Source organism: Schistocerca gregaria, chromosome 10 (genome assembly GCF_023897955.1).
Source record: "Schistocerca gregaria isolate iqSchGreg1 chromosome 10, iqSchGreg1.2, whole genome shotgun sequence".
In the NCBI taxonomy this organism is placed as follows: domain Eukaryota; kingdom Metazoa; phylum Arthropoda; class Insecta; order Orthoptera; family Acrididae; genus Schistocerca; species Schistocerca gregaria.
In genome coordinates, this window is record NC_064929.1 from 201,628,514 (window position 1) to 201,647,379 (window position 18,866).

Consider the following 18,866-nt stretch of genomic DNA (forward strand, 5'->3'; position numbering starts at 1 on the left):
ACACGAAAGCACACCTCACGCACACAGCTGCTGTCTCCAGCAGCTTGGATCAGAATACTGGGTGCACTGATTCTTGTCTGAGCTGCCAGACATAGTAGTCATGTGTGCATAAGGCATGCTTGTGTGTGTGTGTGTGTGTGTGTGTGTGTGTGTGTGTGTGTGTGTTTTTCCTTGTCTGTCGAAGGCTTTATCCAAATGATAATGTGTACTTGTCTTCAGGTTGAGTCTGTCTGCAACACAATGTGTCACCTTTACAGTGATTTGCAATCTACCTTTTCCTTATATTGTTGATGATCCAACCTAGATTTTCCATTGTTTAATATGTTACATTCAGTAGTGGTTATATTTCCCCAGGTTCACAGCGTTCGGCTGCCCGGCGGAGATCGCGGGAAGCGAGGCTGCGGGTATGTGGAATTCGAGGACCGTGGCAGCCTCATCTCCGCCCTGTCGATGATTGACACGCAGCTGAAAGGCAGAAATATACGTATCGCTGTAGCGGACAACGTTTCAGATGACAGGCGGCGGGGCATGAGGGATCGGGAGAGGGGGCTTGACCCTGACCGCAGCAGCGCGGGCGACTGGAGGTCAGGCCCACGCGACGAGCCTCCGCCGCGGGACTCGTGGGATGGTTGGTATTTCCCACTCTGTGTAAATCAAGCTATACATCAGAAAGTTCCCTTTGTAAATGTGTCTAGTGTATATTATATAGCTTATTTTGGCAAGTGTGTAAGGCAGTTAGCTTGCGACAAGTGCTGACATATATTGCCTTGAATGTTTTCATTGTGCTTAGTCATCAGAATTGACATGGCTGTATGTTATTGGACAGTCTTTGCGCCGCCAAAACCTGAAGATTCACGAGAAATTTATTCTTTGTGTTTGACTAGTTTTTATATACATCTCATTTACAAGTGCCCCATTCCTAGAGTGCAAATCAAACTGGTTTTCGTAACCATATAGCAGGCATGCTGTTTTTCATAAGAAGAGTGGCTGCACGGTGTACTTCGTACACATGTAAATAATAGCTGTCTTTATGTTGTCTAGGTAAACATGTATGAGCAGAATCGCAGTTTAATCTTACTTCACTTAAACAATAAAATATACCGTATTTACTCGAATCTAAGCTGCACCTGAAAAATGAGACCCGAAATAAAGGGAAAAAAAATTTCCCAAATCTAAGCCGCACCTGAAATTTGAGACTCAAAATTCAAGGGAGAGAATAGTTTTAGGCCGCATCTCCAAATTGAAGCAAAGTGGGTCCATTGTAATATGAGAGATAGTTTAGGTCGAATGGATGACGATACACCTACACTAGTTTGTTTCGAGTCGTAAGGTTAGCAGTTAAGCGTTACCATGTAGGCATTACTATGCATCAGGCACTCCGTTCGTATTTATACGCGTACCCTTCCTTTTTCACGTGATTCGTCTGGTTTGTTTCACGTGATTCGTCTGGTTTGAATCAATTGCTTATTTTGCTTTGATCTGATAAGTGCTGTTTTCTTTGTACTAGGTGTTGAAAATGCATTAGTGTAGTGTGTCATGCATTGTTTGTTGCATTCTGATAGTGAGTGTATCCGGCCTGTCGCTGCTCGCTGCATGGCTTGCTTTTGTGCACGCTACCACCGCTTACAATTGAGAAAAAAGAGGAATTGTCTCATTAGAGAAACAATGGCAAGAGACTGCTTTCTTTGATAATAATCAACAAGAACCAAATAATAGACTGAATATGATAGAACATGTTCTGAATGATAGTTAGGTGAAAATTTTTCTCCGTTTGAAAATCTTTGCGGCCACTTCTTTAGTACATCAAATTCTACACAGAAATTAGAGTAATCTTAGATTTAAAAATCTAGTCAGTTGCCGTGCTTCATTTCTGACTGTATCACTATTAGGCCAAAGAATAATATGAATATATTGACACGATACGTATATTCTTCCGCGTTTGTTGTTGTCTCACTCTAGTTTCGTAGTTTATTAGGCAGACAGGATTTAAAGAAGATAGCAGCAAACATGAAAGAATACATGGCAAAATGTTTATATTCGTATTATTCTTATTGTGAAGAGAATGCTGCTTGTGATTCACATTTCATCAGTTCCTATTAGCAACCATCTCTTCTCACAGGTAGGAAGAAATTCAGAACGTAGAATTGGCCATATTAACAAACATCCCAAACAGTCTTCCCAGTCGGATTTTTGTATTTCATTGAAATTCTGCTACATCTGAAGATAAACAATACGGAGTTTGTATTTGCTTCGTTGGATAATGTATGAAAATGAAAATGCTGTGGTCGAAACTCGGGGCGGAGAAAAAAAAGCTCGTTTACTGCCTTTTTTTAAATTTATTTACTGACGCATAGGTTTTGCCGCCAGTATTTATCTTTGTGACTACAAAGCATGCCTGTGTAGCGCCACAGAACACCAATATAGTTAGCAGAAGTTAGTGGCGGCACCTACCAACATTTTTTTGAAAAAATTGCAGCTTAGATTAGAGTAAATACAGTACTAACCCTGTATGTGCTACTGTCCTGTTTAATTAAACAATAATAATGAAATAAACTGTCATTATATTACTCTCTTACCACAGACAGGTGTTGCCCCACAGTAACGACCCACTGGAAACATTAAACAGCGCAGTTGCATCAGATCCAAGCCACCTGTTTATTCGAGTACTAATTATTTCGTAGTCCACTGCCTCATTATAGGATTGTTCCGCTAGCTCATAAGCTGGGTCATTTTCTTGCATGGATTGTAGATGTTTCACCATCTAGCTCACTTTTTATTTTATATTACTACTACTCATTTGGACATATGTATTAGCTGAAGCAATAATGAAAGAATGGATATGGGCGACCAATTGTGATATGACAATGGAGCAGTCCAAAACAATTTTATTTGTGGTTGACACACTTCATACATTGGTGCATCAATTCGAGGTTTAACAGGAAGTGGCAGTTAGGGAACAGGCCTGTCGTTAATTGTAAAATTGTGTACCATAAAATACAGCCTTGCAGGAAAAAATTAAGTAGTTTGTGGTGACTGTAAATCAGGGGTTCCAAAATGTTTCCTGTGATGAAACTCTTTGAAATTACTGGTGCCTTGATGGAACACCCAGTTTATCTCGAAGGTTAATAAAGTTTAAAAAATTAGTACAGTTGTTTTATTCAGTGACTAATTCAGTTTTCAACCACAGCTAATAAAACAAATCATAATAAAATTAAATAAAAACTAGTATCATCAAAATAGTGGGAAAGGGGGGGGTGTTCCCTGTAGGAAAATTATTTTTCACAGACCACTTATTCACTGCCCATGAAACACAATTTGAGAATCCCTGCTAAGAAAGTGTGAAACAGAGAATTAACCCTTTCTGCTAGCTTTACATGGGTACGGAGAAAGAAAGAAAATGGTTAAGCCTTCCTTCGATCGTGTATTTCATTATTCCTGTGATGCATTTTTTGTGGATATTTTAGTGTACAGTTTCAGTACTATTACAGAGCAATATTGTCTGTTCTTTAACTTCTTATTATGGAGAATCTATTTTCTTGTTAAGTCTTGTCCATTTACATATATTTCAGTAACAGTTGTCTTTCAGGTCAGAGGAGAGGCTTTGGTGATCGCTTCGGTGATCGAGATCGGGGCGGTTTCGGGTCTCGCGAAAGATTTGGAGACCGGGGTGGTTTCCCTTCATCTGGAGGCGGGCGGTTCGAAGACAGAGACCGTAGAAGCTTTGGACCCCGAGGCTTCGACGAGAGAGATGGCCCACGCAGAGATGACTTCCCATCAGGTTAGTTGAAACCGCATTACAGCTGTCCATGTTGTAGTTTTGCGGCATCAATTAACAATTGCTTTTAAGATTTATGGACGTTAGGAACAAGTTTTCTCAGTATTGTAATTGCTAGCGTGACAGTTCTGGCAAGTTGTTTCTTTAGTGTGTGGACAAATGAATTGTATTTACAGTTCACACGGTCGATTGGCAATCTTCTCAAAGATGCACATCTCGTCTATTCAATCATTGGATAATATACTCTTTTTCCTTGTTGCCACAGTTCTTGTTGTATAGGCTGCACTTGTTACTGAGAGGCAGCCTGTGTCAATTATGGGAGGGAGGAAGGTGGTGGATGGCAGGTGGTTTGAAATGAGTTATCTACAGGAAACTCTTTGTGAATTCTGAACTGAGATGACTATTTGTGTATTCTGAAATGGAATAACTAGTAGTGGTGCAGGATGCTGTCTGCCATGCGCTGTATGGTGGCTTGTGGTGTGTGTGTATGTAGATACAGATTACAGAATATGGAACAGCTTGTTCAGGCTGGACTGTTGATGGATCTGCCAGTGTTTGTGAAATATGAGAATAGGATGTGGAGAGAAAGGTGGTTCACATTTGAATTAGCTGGTGGCCAGTCGGAGAGAGCAGATCCAGAGGCAGGTGGCACAAGGCTATCTACTTCATCTGAAACCTCACAACTGGGGTCTTCAACTCTGTGCCAGAGCTGGAAGTTGAGAGACAGGGACTTACTGGCATCTGCACCCAGGAAGTGGCCAGGAGGAACTGTGGATCCTGTTTCTCTTTTGCCTCTCTAGTGGCTAGGCCGCTATAGAGACACTTTCAGTGCATTCAGTGGCTTTTACTGTACAGAATTTCTACTATCCTTATGGGACAGGGTGATTGACCACGTGGTCACTTCAAGAACTTGGGCTATGTTCTAAGCATGTAGCTACATGTATGAAAGAAAATTTTAATGTAGAAATGAATAATGCCCAATAACCCAGGCATCCAGTACAGTGTCTTATTGTGAACAATTGAATAATGTGGTCATAATCACCATCAATGGATGTGTCAGATGTCGTAAGCAATGTCACCCAGTTCTGAAAAACTACACTGTCAATCTCTTCACGATAATCGCTTTTCTTTTTCAAATGAATCTTTAACAAGCAGTCCGGGGAGTATGGTGGATGGTACAGTACTTCAGAGTCTCATCGGCCGAATAGAGCAGCCGCAGCTGGACTGTATGCGTCCGCGCATTGTCGTGCAAAATGATAGATGGGTTGCGCAGGAAGTGTCGCCGCTTCTTTTGCAAAGCTGGTCAGAGGTGGTGCTCCAAAAACAAATGGTAATATGACTTTTTAAGTCCTTGTGACTTTGATTTGATTCCGAAGATGAAGGAACCACTTCGTGGCATTCACTTCAGAACTGTTCCAGAGATTCTACAGGCAGTAGAATGCTCCATTCGCACCATCAACAGGGCAGGCTCTGCTAACAGTATACTAAGCCTTCCACATCGCTGGCAATGGGTTCCACACAGCGCTGGTGACTACTTTGAAGGGCAGTAACTGTTGAAAACATTTAATAGTTGCCACTATTTAAGTTCCAACCCTAGTGTAACGGGAAAATAGGGGCCCACGACTTTCTCACCATCTTGCTCAAAGTAGTACCCACCAAACACACACATTCGTGGGCCTAGCTGTGTAACACATTTTTATTCCTTTGTTTCACTTCATTTGTTTGACTTGTGCCACTCAAAACACTGGATATATTTTGAAATGAAACAGAAGCTAATAAACACTGAATACACAAAAAATGAAATGAACCAAGAACATGACTTCTAACTAAACAAAGCAAAAAGACAGAATCATACATCTAAAATGCTGACTGATACATTTCAGACATGAGCATGCCAGTTTTGCAGCACAGCAATGTGGCCTGTGCTACATGCTAAAGTGCAGTCTGTCATGTCAGTCTTTCTGCAGTTGCTGTGGCAGCTAAACGATGCTTCTTTGGTGTCAGTACCAAATACTTCCCATACTGCACTGAGCAATAAGAAGTTTGTCTTCAAGACCATTGCAGATTTCCTCTCTACCCCCTCTCTGTTGTCAGATGCAGCCATCAAAACAAGAAAAGGAATTGTCATTCAGTACCATTCATCATTACTTGGTTCCAGTCAACTGATTTGTAGAAAACCAGTTGTAGCATGTCAGCTGGTGAAACCTCTTCCGTAATAAGCTAAGTTGCCTTGCCTACTGCAGTGATTTATTGTGCTATCAATGATGAATGAAGAGGTATTAATGATTTAAGCATATAAGCCACAAGAAGTAAATTTTACAGGAAAGCAAAATAAAGATTTAGAAAAACAGATAAATGAAATTAATAGGTTTGCATGATTTAGAATATGCATACATTACTGCACCATCTGTTGAAAAAGCAGTAAACCATTTCACCAGTAGATGTACTAGCTATACTCAGTTGATTTATAGAGAAATCTCCGTCTCGAGGCAGTGAGGCGCCTTCAAATATTAAATTTGGATTATCTACCTGTCAAACAAATACAGCTCTGTAGTATTTGTACTGTATTTAATTTCTAAATGAAAAATTCAAAATTGTGACTGTTATCACTATAAGAGCATCCACAATGTTGTGCTTTCCATGTACAGATACATTGTTCTGCCAAGCAATGACAAAAGAATCAACATACATTCAGTTTTATAGTCTGGCTTCAGCTCCCAGAGACTGTGTGTGTGTGTCTGTGTGTGTGTGTGTGTGTGTGTGTGTGTGTGTGTGTGCGCCAGCCAGTCAGTCAGTCAGTCAGTCAGTCAGTCAGTCAGTCAGTCATTTATTTTTTTACAAAGGCCTTGTTGGCCTAAAGTTTATTTTGCGACAGTCTTTTTGTTGCGCCTGTCTGCTACTGTGCACCTCTGCTGCGTAGTGAGTAGCAACTAGGCTTTTCATAATATTGTTACATTCCACCCTGGATTTTCCATTGTTAAATTTATAGCGATGTACATTACACCTAATGCACTATCAAAAAATTTTGGTGTTACAGAAAGAAAATATGCAGATATTACTTAGTTTTTCTAATATAAGACATTTAATAGTGACTTAATGCCTTTTTTTTTCTTCCAGAAAATATCATAAGCAATTATGCATCAAATTGTATAGTCAGTCATCTTCCTTAACGACATGAACTCTGTTCTGTTAATTGCTGCGTAAGCATGGTCACAAGGTTATTTTCTCCCTTGTTTCTTGCTACATAATTGTACACTTCAGTTGAAGTGTGTAGTGACTGTTTGCCATCCCTTAATATTCTCAGAATTTACTGTCCAGTTACCATCTACAGTGATGGTGCTCATTTATAGTGGGGCATGTCCTACAGCTGGCAACATTTCAAGACATAATGTTGCACTTTAGTATGGTGACTGCCATAAGAAACTTATTCTTAAAATGATTACCACTTAATGCCATGGTTATTTGCCTTCCCCAAAGCACTCAGCTGCGGTACATAGCAAGCTGGTTTGTCGGGTGGAAGGATAGTAAACAGTCAGATTATGGGTACGGTCACAAAGTTCTTTGCTTTGTGTGCCTCTTAAGATACTGACACACTTCACTGAACTTAAAATATGCTGAGTTGAACAGTCAACTATTTGTAATAAATGGAATTTATTGTACTTCAAAGGCATCTACTGTGATGTGTAGTGTAAGTATAACTTTGTTTAAAAATTGTGCCAAGTTATGATTGGTACATCACTGATTTAGTTTCCTGGTGGCTAATATTAGAAATTGAATTTATACGTTTTTCTCTAATGTTATTTGGCATATTGTGAAAGTCTCCTTGAAATACGTATGCTAGACCACAGTGAAACGTGTTTGAAAAGAGAGCCACAATGTTTGCTAATATTGTTACAGTTTATAAGGAACTTAGTGTAAGTTCATGGACAAAATATTGGTTGCCTACTTAAAAAGAGCATACTAATTACTTTAGAGTACAGTTGTGATAGGATGGCTATTATTCTTCATCTACATAAATGCTCTAATGGGCAATGTGAGCAGTAATCTCTGGCTGTTTGCTGCTGATGCTGTGGTGTACAGTGAGGTGGCATTGTTAAGTGAGTGTAGGACGATGCAAGTGACTTAAACAAAATTCCTAATTGGTGTTATGAATGGCAGCTAGCTCTAAATGTTAAAAAAAAAATGCAAATGAGTGGGGAAAAGAATCCTCTAATATTTTAACACAGCATTAGTAGCATGCTTCTTGACATAATTATGTCAATTAAATATCTAGGTGTAACACTACAAAGTGATATGAAATGGAACTGGCATGTAAGGCTTCTAGTGTGGAAGGCAAATGGCCGATTTGGTTTATTGAGAGAGTTTTAGGAAAGTGTTTCTCGTCTATCATGGAAACAGCATGCATGACACTAGTACAACCTATTTGTGAGTGCTGATAGTGTGTTTGGGATCCACGCCAGGTCAGATTAAAGGGAGACATTGAAGCAGTTCAGGTGGGCTACTAGATTTGTTATTGGTGAGTTTGATCAAATAAGAGTATTACGGAGGTGCTTTGAGAAATTGAGTGGAAATTCCCGGAGGAAGGAGGCGACTCTTTTAAAGGAATGCTATTGAAAAAAAATTAGAGAACCAGCACTTGAAACTAACTGCAGATTAATCCTTCCTACAGCTGCCAATGTACATTTCACTGAAGGACCATGAAGACAGAATGTGAGAAATATTTCAATAATTCTGTCATTGTTCCATTCTGGATTTTATATCGTTGGCAATAATATTATGGCACTTGTGGTCCATAGGAATGTACGGCAGTTGTATTACGTCACACTAGTTAAGATAATTTTCTGTGTTGTATGTACAGTGAAGCACTGCCGTTACACATTTCAAGGGTCTTCAAAAAATTGTATAAAATGTGAGAAATAACTTTTTAAGCTGGAAGAGTTACATATGGTATACCCCCGTGTATTTTCACCCTTTATGTATGACATATGAATATAAAAGGCATAAGAAGACTGGTCGGGGACTTGTTTATTATCTAGTAAAAACTGCTGATGCAACTGGAACTATTACTCTCTGTGAAGTAGCAACATTTGACTCAATTTCACATGTCATAATCAATGTTTTTGTAAACTTGCAGCTATCATTCATTATTTAAATAATGAAGTACTGTGCTAGTTACGTATTTTGTCATGGTTAGTACAATGCGTTTTGAGACTTCGTCATTGTCAAGTGCAAATATGTACGAGGGTAATCCCAAAAGTAAGGTCTTCTATTTTTATAAGTACATAGACCTGCTTATTTCTACAACGGTTTAAATCAGTTTACAGCTTGAACATTAAGCTAATTTTTGGACGTAATCACCATTTCTGTCTATGCATTTTTGTAGATGCTGTGGCAGTTTTTGTATGCCCATGTCATCCCAGCTCACCGCCGTACTGTTCAGAAAGCTATGAACCTCTTCTTTCACCTTGTTGTCGGAGCTGAATCGCTGGGACCACAATTAACACTGAGAGGTACTGTGAGACTCTGAAAAAACTTAACAGGCAATTCAGAACCGGAGAATAGGAATGTTGAGCAAGGGCATACACATTCTCTATGACAGCGCTCGTCCACACATCGCTCGGCAAACTGTTGCTCCTGCAACAGTTTCAGTGGAACATAATCATCCACCCACCCTATAGTCCTGACTTGATGCCCAGTGACTATCACCTGTTCCCTAGGTTAAAAGATCATTTGGCCGGAAAGCGGATTCAGCTCCGGCGATGAGGTGAAAGAAGAGTTTCATAACTTTCTGAGCATCATGGCGGCGAGCTGGTATGACATGGGCATACAAAAACTGCCACAAAGTCTACAAAAATGCATCGACAGAAACGGTGGTCATGTCAAAAGATAGCTAAATGTTCAAGCTCTAAACTGATGTAAAACATTGTAGAAATAAACTGGTCTATGTAGTTAAAAAAAATAGGAGACCTTACTTTTGGTATTACCCTCATATGTAACTATTTTGTGTGGTGTTTGAATGTGTTATTCTGTGTGTCTTGCACTTTAGTCATCTTTTTTGGGTTATCAGGTACTGTGCCTCCTCAGTTATGTGGAAAACTCAAACACGTTAACTATCACTCACATTGTTTGTTTAACATCACAAAAAATACATACGTAAGTACTGCACTTGACAGCCAGACTAATTTTGAGAAACCCGTTTTGCTCAGCATGGAAAAGAAATATGTAACTAGCATTATGTTTAAAGTAAAAACATTTGAGCAACACAAAGTAAATGATGGTATCAACTAGAATTAAAAGTGGCCAAACAGAGAAACGCACTAAATATGGTCTAACAAAGGTGTCACAGTGATCACAACAATCATAAAACTGTGTTTGCACAGCAGAGACTGTTTGGAAATGGTTGTGATTGATCATGAGATCTTCATTCGAGTGAAGCCGCCATGCCAGGTGGAGCTTGGCAGCAGTGGGAGATACAGCATGAATTGCTCCAACTTTTACACATTACCAATTCAAATCTGCTGAGTAGAGTGCCCTGGTGTCAAGAAACTTAACCATGTAATATTTGAAAACACTATTGGACAGCCATCATCATCCTAGCATAATTTTTTCTCAGTGAACATTTTTCTGTAATGTGTAAATGGTGGGAAAATTATAAATATGTTGATGCAAAACAGGGTGCAAATTAACATTGTGGGCACAGGAAATTTCACAGAAATGTCTTGATCGGTGGGAAAATGTTAGTTCTGGTAATGTAAAGGGGGGGTTACACTGTATATTTATGGTTCCTATGGATGTCTTTCAAGTCAGCAGATTTCGTAGTTTTTGCAGGGATCACTAAATGGCAGTAGTGGTATTGCTGAATAAATCGTCATATTGTGTGCTTCTGATTTGTGTTCAAACAGTGAAGTGAAGATGAGAAATTGTGGAGCAGATGATTTACATGTTCTTGGCAAATCAACAGATCATGCAAATAAAGCACTTGATGCTCATTCATATTACACACCATCTGAAAATGATAGTAATTCTAGACTTTTTGAAGGTGAATTGATGCCTATGTTTATCACCTTGTTTTCACAGATTTTGTAGTTATGAAGGATTCTCTTGCAGGTGCATCAAGAAATGAGTCAAAGTGAGTTGAGTGAATGAAATTTTTAACTGTGTATGTCTCACTGTTTCATGCAGGTGAGCCATCACAGAGGCCACGGCTGAACTTGCAGCCCCGCACAAAACCTCTGGAGGAAGTCGCAGCTCCCATTGCGAAACCTCCCGAGCCAGCACCGGCTACCGGTGCGAAGGCTGCCTCAGTATTTGGTGGGGCTAAGCCCGTGGATACGGCAGCAAGAGAGCGGGAGATAGAAGAGCGTCTGGCTCGTGAACGCGGGATGTTGGGAGTCGGTGCTGGCGGACCCCCAAGTACAGCGAGGGACTCCCGTGGTCGTGAAAGGGACTGGGATCGAGACCGGGACAGGTAAGAAGTTTCAAATTGCAAGGAACACTTGTATGTTAAGTCACTTGTGGCACACGGATTTTCTTTCTTCCAAGCCCACTTTTTGAACAAAATCTCTCTCTCTCTCTCTCTCTTTCTCTTTCTTTCTTTCCTTGTTTAGTTTCCCGTTGACTTTAGTTATTTCCATAGTATATTTATTTATTTGTTAAAGTATTCAAACACTTTGTACTATGTAGCTAAGTAGAGGAAAGATATATTTTTCAGCACTACCTATCAAATGTAGGTGCTCAGATAAGTTTGAATATATGAAATTAAAATCATTAGAATCATGCAGTGTGTACTTTTTGTGTGTAATAGTAGAACTTAACTCGTCATATGTCAAAAATAAGAGGATTTATATATGTAGTTTGTCAACTAATCAGCCACAAGAAGTGAAAAACGTCCTGTGGCCTCCTCCTTGACAGAAATTTAACACAGAGTAGTAGTTTTCAACACCAAATGTTCTAAGATTTGTGTGGAAGGGATGAGATTTACTAAAAATGGTCTGTTTTCACAATTGTGTTGTTCAATATTTTTTCATGTGATTGACTTTTGTTTATAAGAAAATGTTCTACCTTGAATATAAGCTTACGAAAGATATTAGAATTACTACCGACGTCATTCTAGTACACAGATCTTGCAACTCCTTGGTAATGTTTTGCTAATTTTGCAAACATTGGACTTCAGTTTCTGAAAATGGTGTCGTCATGTGACTTTCTGTGGCAACAGGTTCTCCAGTACGAGCAGCGATCGCCGGCGCGAGGACTCCTGGCGGAATCCCCCCGCAGGGACTGGTGGAGACTCGAGTGACGGCGGACGCACTAGCCCGTACGGGAGCGACAGGGGCCGGCGGGCGGAGCAAGGTCGTGGCGGGGGCAGTGGGCAGAGCTCTCTGGACCGGCAGTCGCAGTCCCGGTCCTGGTCCAGTAAGTCAGCAATAGCTAGGATCAAGTGACTTGCTAAGCAATTTGTGGTAATGTTAATGTGTGCAGGACAGTTGGAGTGGATTGGGGCAGGGTGCATTTATATGTTGAAGCAACACTTACACTTGTATCAAAGAACAGTGTGTTCTGGCACTGAAAGGTAATGCTATGCAAATGGCTTATGCATGGACAGGTTAACAGTAATTGAACCAAAGTTACATTTCCTGTTAGACTCTGCAATTTTGATGCAAGCAGTGGCAGAGAAATATTTTACACAGGTTGAGATTGAATTACAGACCCATGATATCTGTGTGATGAACTGATTCGATTCTCTCTATTGTGTCTAATTCGGAAATGGTGCAATGATACTACTGCTGTCTGTTGTCAGTTTTGCTTTAACACCAATGTGTTTCTTGTCTTGAGATAAATTATAGCAGAAAAGCAGTCAGCTAAAGGGGAAGTTTTTCCCATATTTGTAAAAATTCAGATTGCATCAGCAGAGTACCAGGAAGGCACAGGAATGACAGTATTTAACCCTACAAGGAAGGAGCATGAATATTTGAACATGTTGAAGTACCTATGCCCAACTCTTGCCACGGGATGCAGTCAAGTTTTTGTCCACAAATGGAAGCATTAACACCCAGCTTAAAGATAAAAGCAGTTGTTTGAGCATGTGGATGTGTCCATATGATGGTTTGTAGTCGTACAATGCAGAAACATGTCTTTGGCAGTAGCATGATGAGTGCGCGCGCGCCCACACACACACACACACACACACACACACACACACACACACACGCGCACGCACACGCAAAAAAAAAAAAAAAAAATAAAAAAAAAGCCGTTGGTGGCAGAAAGGTAAAAGTTGCCTAGTCATCAGAGCTGTAGCTTCAAACACTAAAATGAATCCACTCTACATCTATAATCAGCAAAATTAATTTACTAGAAATTTTTGCTTTTAACTTCTGCAGCAGTTGGCCACATTCTGTGTATGGAATAGTGTTGCAACGCAAGTCCTTCAACCTCATTTTTAAAACAAAAGTTTACTTTCCCATTTATTGGATTTTGACATAACTGGTAAGTAATAGATCCCTTCTTGTACTTGTGCAGTAATGCACTTTTCTATGTTGTTTTGAGTTAAAGAAGAAGAAAATTGATATTAAGTTTTAAGATGGAAGTTTTTATGAATTTGAATATGTAATGTTTTGTCAAGACTGTTTATGGAGATGACAATATGCAAATAAACACTGCCAGAATTACTCAGCTACTTTGAAGAGTCATCAAGAACTGCAAATATTGACTCTCTCTCTCTCTCACACACACACACACACACACACACACACACACACACACACACACACACACACACACAAAGGGGGGTTGGGCAGTTTCATGGTTTGTAATTTTCTCTAAGGTGTAGTTTCATGTTTATTGAGTTTTGATACTAAAAATCTATAAAATTAATACCTTCCAAAAAGCGCTTGTCTGTGCCAATCGCAGATGAAGTCGTCATTTGGAAGGAAAGCAAATATCAGTTCTTGGGTGTGGACTGGAAGTTTTCCAATCTTCTAGTACTGCAATCTGAGCTGAGACACTAATTTTGACTTACAAGGCTCTATGCATTTTACTGCTTTTTATTGCTCTACTTCATTTATACTATCGTATATATTTCTTTGCCTTATCCTTGCTCCTTGGTTTTGTGTGTTTTGTATTCTTAGATTTTCCTTTGAATGTAATAGTCCACTTAAATTTGATTTCGGCCAAGGTTACTTAGTACTATTTTTTAAAAAAAATAGCCCTTTTTCCATGTATAAAATGCAGGGTAATGTGAGAAATACCTTACATAATCACCACAGATTTTTATATAATTGTGTATTCTTGCCCATTTCAATGGTTAGTACAAAAAAGAATATAAATATAAATAAACCTAAGTTTCTGGTTTTGAAGCCCCATTAAACAAAATGTATATTTTAAGAATTGCAGCACAGTGGCACACACTATTTAGAAATGTGTTATATTGTTCATCCTGTGTGTTCGTTACATAACAAATAACTACATAACAAATAACTGCCATTTTAATTTCCTTCCAAAAAGCAATTATCTGAGTAAAATGGCACAGGAAGTAAGTCATCCGGAAGGAAAGCAGTCAAGTCTTAGGTGCAGGCGGAAGTTTTATCATCTTCTCGTACCACAATCTGAGTTGGAAAAATTTAGTAGTGTTATTAGTGCTAGAGAGCTACAAAATATTTTTTTTTCCAAATACAGTTCAAGTTTTGGGGGTTGTGGTAACATTTTTGGAGGATGCATAGAACTGGAATGAGAATACTTCGAGAAGAAATATCAGTAAGGATAGATGGATACTCGCCACATAGAGGAGACATTCCTTGCTAATTGTGCACATTTAAAATCAGACTGGGATATGTTTTAGCTATCTAGGTCATTTTCAGGTATATGAGCAAAGGCTCAAGGTGTTGGGAGCAGAGGTGGTAAGGAATATGATGTGTGTGTGCAGGACTGGAGCAACTGAATTGCGATCTCTCTCAGGGTTTTGACAACCTTGAAACAAGCACGTGCGCGCACACACACACACACACACACACACACACACACACACACACACACACACACACACACACACACACAGAGAGAGAGAGAGAGAGAGAGAGAGAGAGAGAGAGAGAGAGAGAGAGAGAGAGAGAGAGAGAGGGCGGGGGGGGGGGGGGGGGGGTTGTTATGCTGTCTATTACTACCTTGTGCATGTGGCTGATGCCCCTTAAAAGACCTAGTTGCAAGTTTTGAAGTCCTGCCCCGTATATTGTCTCACTACTATTTAATTTCAGGCTTGTCAAAGTTCTTGTTTCCACGATGGCAGGGCCACCTGTGAAAGTAGCCATATCGTCTGCCATCTTAACTGCAATCACTCTTTGATATTCTGTGTGGATATGACCATTAACAAGCTGCCTGCACACAAATTACCACTGCCAGACAGTGAGAGACCATACAGCTGCTGAGTATGGCAGTGACTGCTCCACAGCTCGTGCCACCTGGGTTCTTTCCATTGACACCAGTTTTTCTGCGTGGCACAAGGCATAACCTTCACTTGTCTCTTTCCTCCATCTCCCTCCTGCCCCCACGGCAGCCTCGCACACACCTTCTGCCCCTCTCTCCCCCATGCCCACCTGCGTAGGCCAGTCCCCTTTCTTGTTTCTCTCCTCTCCCCATTTGCTCTCGAGCACAGCCTCACAATGCCGCACCAAACAGTCATCCTGTCCCTGCACACTCCTCAGGCACCACGGCAGCATCTTCACCCACCCTTTCTCTGCCATCCTTACCTGCCCCGTGCCTCCGTACCCCACTGCTCATCCCAGCCAATATTGCTACTCATTACTTTACCCAATAATTACATTTGTTATTTTGATATGCTGTTAAACACCTCTTCCATGTAATCCTAATTCCTACCGTTGTCCCATCTCCGATTTCCACTTTTCAGTTCTTCGACAAGTTGCAGGGCGTGTTTTGGAATGTCTGTTTCAAAAACGTTTGCGGAGACTCCGTTAGGCTCCACCGAAGGAATATACCGTTAGGGAAGAATAATGTGTAGAGTGTAATGTCATTGTTCAGATTGCGTGCCTTCCAAAAAGTGCTTACTTACCTCTGATTATCACAGAGGAAGTCATCATTTGGACGGAAAGCAAAGATCAGTTCTTGGGTGTGGACTGGAAGGAAGTTCTCCCATCTTCTTGTACTGCAATCTGAGTTGGGACAAAGTAGTTTTAGATTTGGTAGTCTCAGTGAATGTTTCCTGTTTTTTAAATAAATTTTATACCGCTAAAGATAAATGTCCTTTACATTTAGCATTGTTACTTGACTGTTTGATACCGTCAAGACGTTATTGGTTTGCTGTGCCCTGTTTTTCATACTCAGATTCTACTGTGGAAGTAAGTGTCCACAAAAATATGACTAGTGTCAATGTTCAGTACTGGATTGTAGATAACGGAAATTTTGTTCTGTCTCTTCAAATGTAGGGTATTGCAAGAAATGTCTTACATAATCTGCAGATGGATTTCAACATTTTATTTGCCACTCTCACCCATTTTAATTATGCCTGTCATAAAAAGCAAGAACAATACAGGGTGTGCATAAAGTCAAGGAACACTTTCAGTTATTTATTGCACAAGAACCAAACATTGTACAGATATCATCCATATGTTATTTTGGAAAGAAACCCTGAAAGTGCCCCCCACCGACCATGTGCGCTCGCACGCGCACACACACACACACACACACACACACACACACACACACACAGTGGTTTGGTAATTTGCTGATAGTTCTAGTCGCAAACCTGGTGAGTTCAGGTGTGGAGCAAGTTTTCTGTGTGTTGGAGTTCGGGAAAAGCAAATGTGCTACAGCTGTTCAACAGATGTTTAGAACCAAGTATGGTAAGAACCCACCAGCAAGGCAGGCCATTTACCACTGGCACAACAAATTCGTTAAGATAGGTTGCTTTGTGCCAGCAAAGAGAAGCAGACGTCCCAGTGTGAGTGAAGTGAATGTGGAGCACATACGACAGTCATTCATAAAGAGTCCAAAGAAATTGGTGTGTTGTGCATCCCGCGAACTCGAAATGGCTCCAGTGAAAATGTGGAAACTCCTGCAACAGAAAATGTTTATCAAACCATTCAAATTGGAGCTAGTGCAGAAGCTTAGTGAAGATGATAGAGACAAGTGTTTGGAGTTTTGTTCACATTGCAACAATTGAATGAGGATGGGGATGGCAGTGTTGATAGCTTGATTTTTAGTGGCAAACCCACTTTTCATACTAATAGGAAAGTGAATAGGCATAATTGTCGAATCTGGGTTACCAAGCATCCACACAAATGCATTGAATTTGAGCGTGATTCCCCAAAGGTAAATATTTTTTTGTGTCTTGTCAAGTCGAAAACTGTACAGACCATTCTTCTTTGCCAAGAGCACTGTCACTGGATGTTACTACTCAGACATGTTGCAGCAATGGATGATGCCTCAAATGGAATCGAACTCTTCATCTTTCGACAGGATGGGGCTCCACCCGTTTTTAATGTGAAGTTTGTTGGTACCTGAACAGTGAGCTGCCGCAATGATGCTTCGGCTGCTACAGGAGGAGGCAGCTGTTTCATGAAATGGCCTCCCCAATAACCAGATCTCACTCTGTGTGACTTTCTTCTGTGGGGAAACGTTAAAGATCTGGTGTATGTACTACCTGTAGCACATGGTGTAGCAGAGCTCCGGGATAGAGTACAGGAAGCAAACTGCCACAGCCAATAATTCCATGCTGGGATGGCAATGGCAAGAATGTGATTACCGTATTGACGTCTGCCGGTCACTCGTGGTTTGCTTATCAAATGTTTGTAAAAAAACTTCAAATGTTTCTCTTCAAAATGCAGTATGTATGACATCTGCGCAATGTTTAGTTCTTCTGCAATGAATAATTGCAAGTGTTCCCGGTCTTTATGTAGATCCTGAATAATATTTTACCTAAATTTTGGGTTTCGAATTTCCATTAACTGATATTCGTGTATTAAGAATGGCAATGTGCAACAGGATATGATGTGAAGAAGGCTGTTATGTTGCTCTAACTTTTGTTGTGTGTTTTAGTTACATAAAGCTTCTAATTATATTAAGTACCTTCCAAAAAGCGCTTATCTGTGCCAAATCGCAGAGGAAGTCGTCATTTGGAAGGAGAATAAAGAAAAATCAGTTCTTGGGTGTGGACATGAAGCTTAATAATCTTCCTGTACCTCAATCTGAGCTGAAACAGTTACTAGCACCAGTTCCATTGAGTTATCTTGGGAAATTATAGAATGTGTTTCCTAAGTCATCAAACAGAGCAAGAAATTGAATGCTTTCATTAATTATGCTATTACCTTACATTAATATTTCTTGTTGTGTATTTAGTCTGCAGCTATCATTATGTCTTCTTAGTCTCTTCTTTATTTCCTTTGGGTGTCAGGTGTGAAAATGAAAGTATCATGGTAGTATTCATTTAGATAATGTTAAAAGGTGCTAATGAATTTTAATCAGAAATGTGGTATTGGACGTTTGTACTATTACCTTTGGATAAAATTTTTGCCTGCTTGTTTCCCAGCCATTGCAGTTCCGTGCATTTTCGAGGTCTCCTTTACATGTTTCCTCATTTCACTTTTTCACTGTTGTTTCATGACCTTATAATTTCCTTTTGTTAAAAAGTTAAGTTTGGGTCAGAATCCCTGACCAGTACTTACGCACTCAAACAAAATTTTTCATTACTGCTACTAGACACAAACATACACATGCAAATTCACATTCAATGAGCTTACAGAACTAATAAATGTGGACATGAAGCATTACAATCTTCACTAACTGCCATTTGAGCGGCAACAAGTCATTACTTACCACTGGGCAAGAGAGTGAGACAAAAATATATTAGTTACACATTTGTTTTATTTTTGTAACCGTTTCGTAATGGACATTGCAGTAACACCCGGGGTTGGGAAGTACATTTAGGTTTCTTAGTTGCCAAATTGTTTTAGGCAAATTCTTTTAACTCTGTACATGCATAAGTCATACTCGAAGCAAGGTACCTCCTGTGAAAATAGCTTTTGAATTGTCTCGGATAATTTCAGTAGGATACAGCAGGAAATAATATTGTTTGATTCAGAAG

General features: G+C 40.0%; 1 protein-coding gene across 2 annotated transcripts in view; it reads left to right on the plus strand.

Moving 5' to 3' along the window:
- LOC126293637 (eukaryotic translation initiation factor 4B-like) overlaps nucleotides 1-18,866 on the plus strand; it is a 51,126-nt gene that overhangs the window by 15,416 nt on the left and 16,844 nt on the right. For both annotated transcript variants that reach the window (XM_049986911.1, XM_049986912.1), the window contains exons 4-7: nucleotides 355-628; nucleotides 3,587-3,778; nucleotides 10,958-11,243; nucleotides 11,991-12,187. In XM_049986911.1, coding sequence (XP_049842868.1) covers nucleotides 355-628; nucleotides 3,587-3,778; nucleotides 10,958-11,243; nucleotides 11,991-12,187 — 949 coding nt within the window. The remainder of the gene's footprint in view (nucleotides 1-354; nucleotides 629-3,586; nucleotides 3,779-10,957; nucleotides 11,244-11,990; nucleotides 12,188-18,866) is intronic.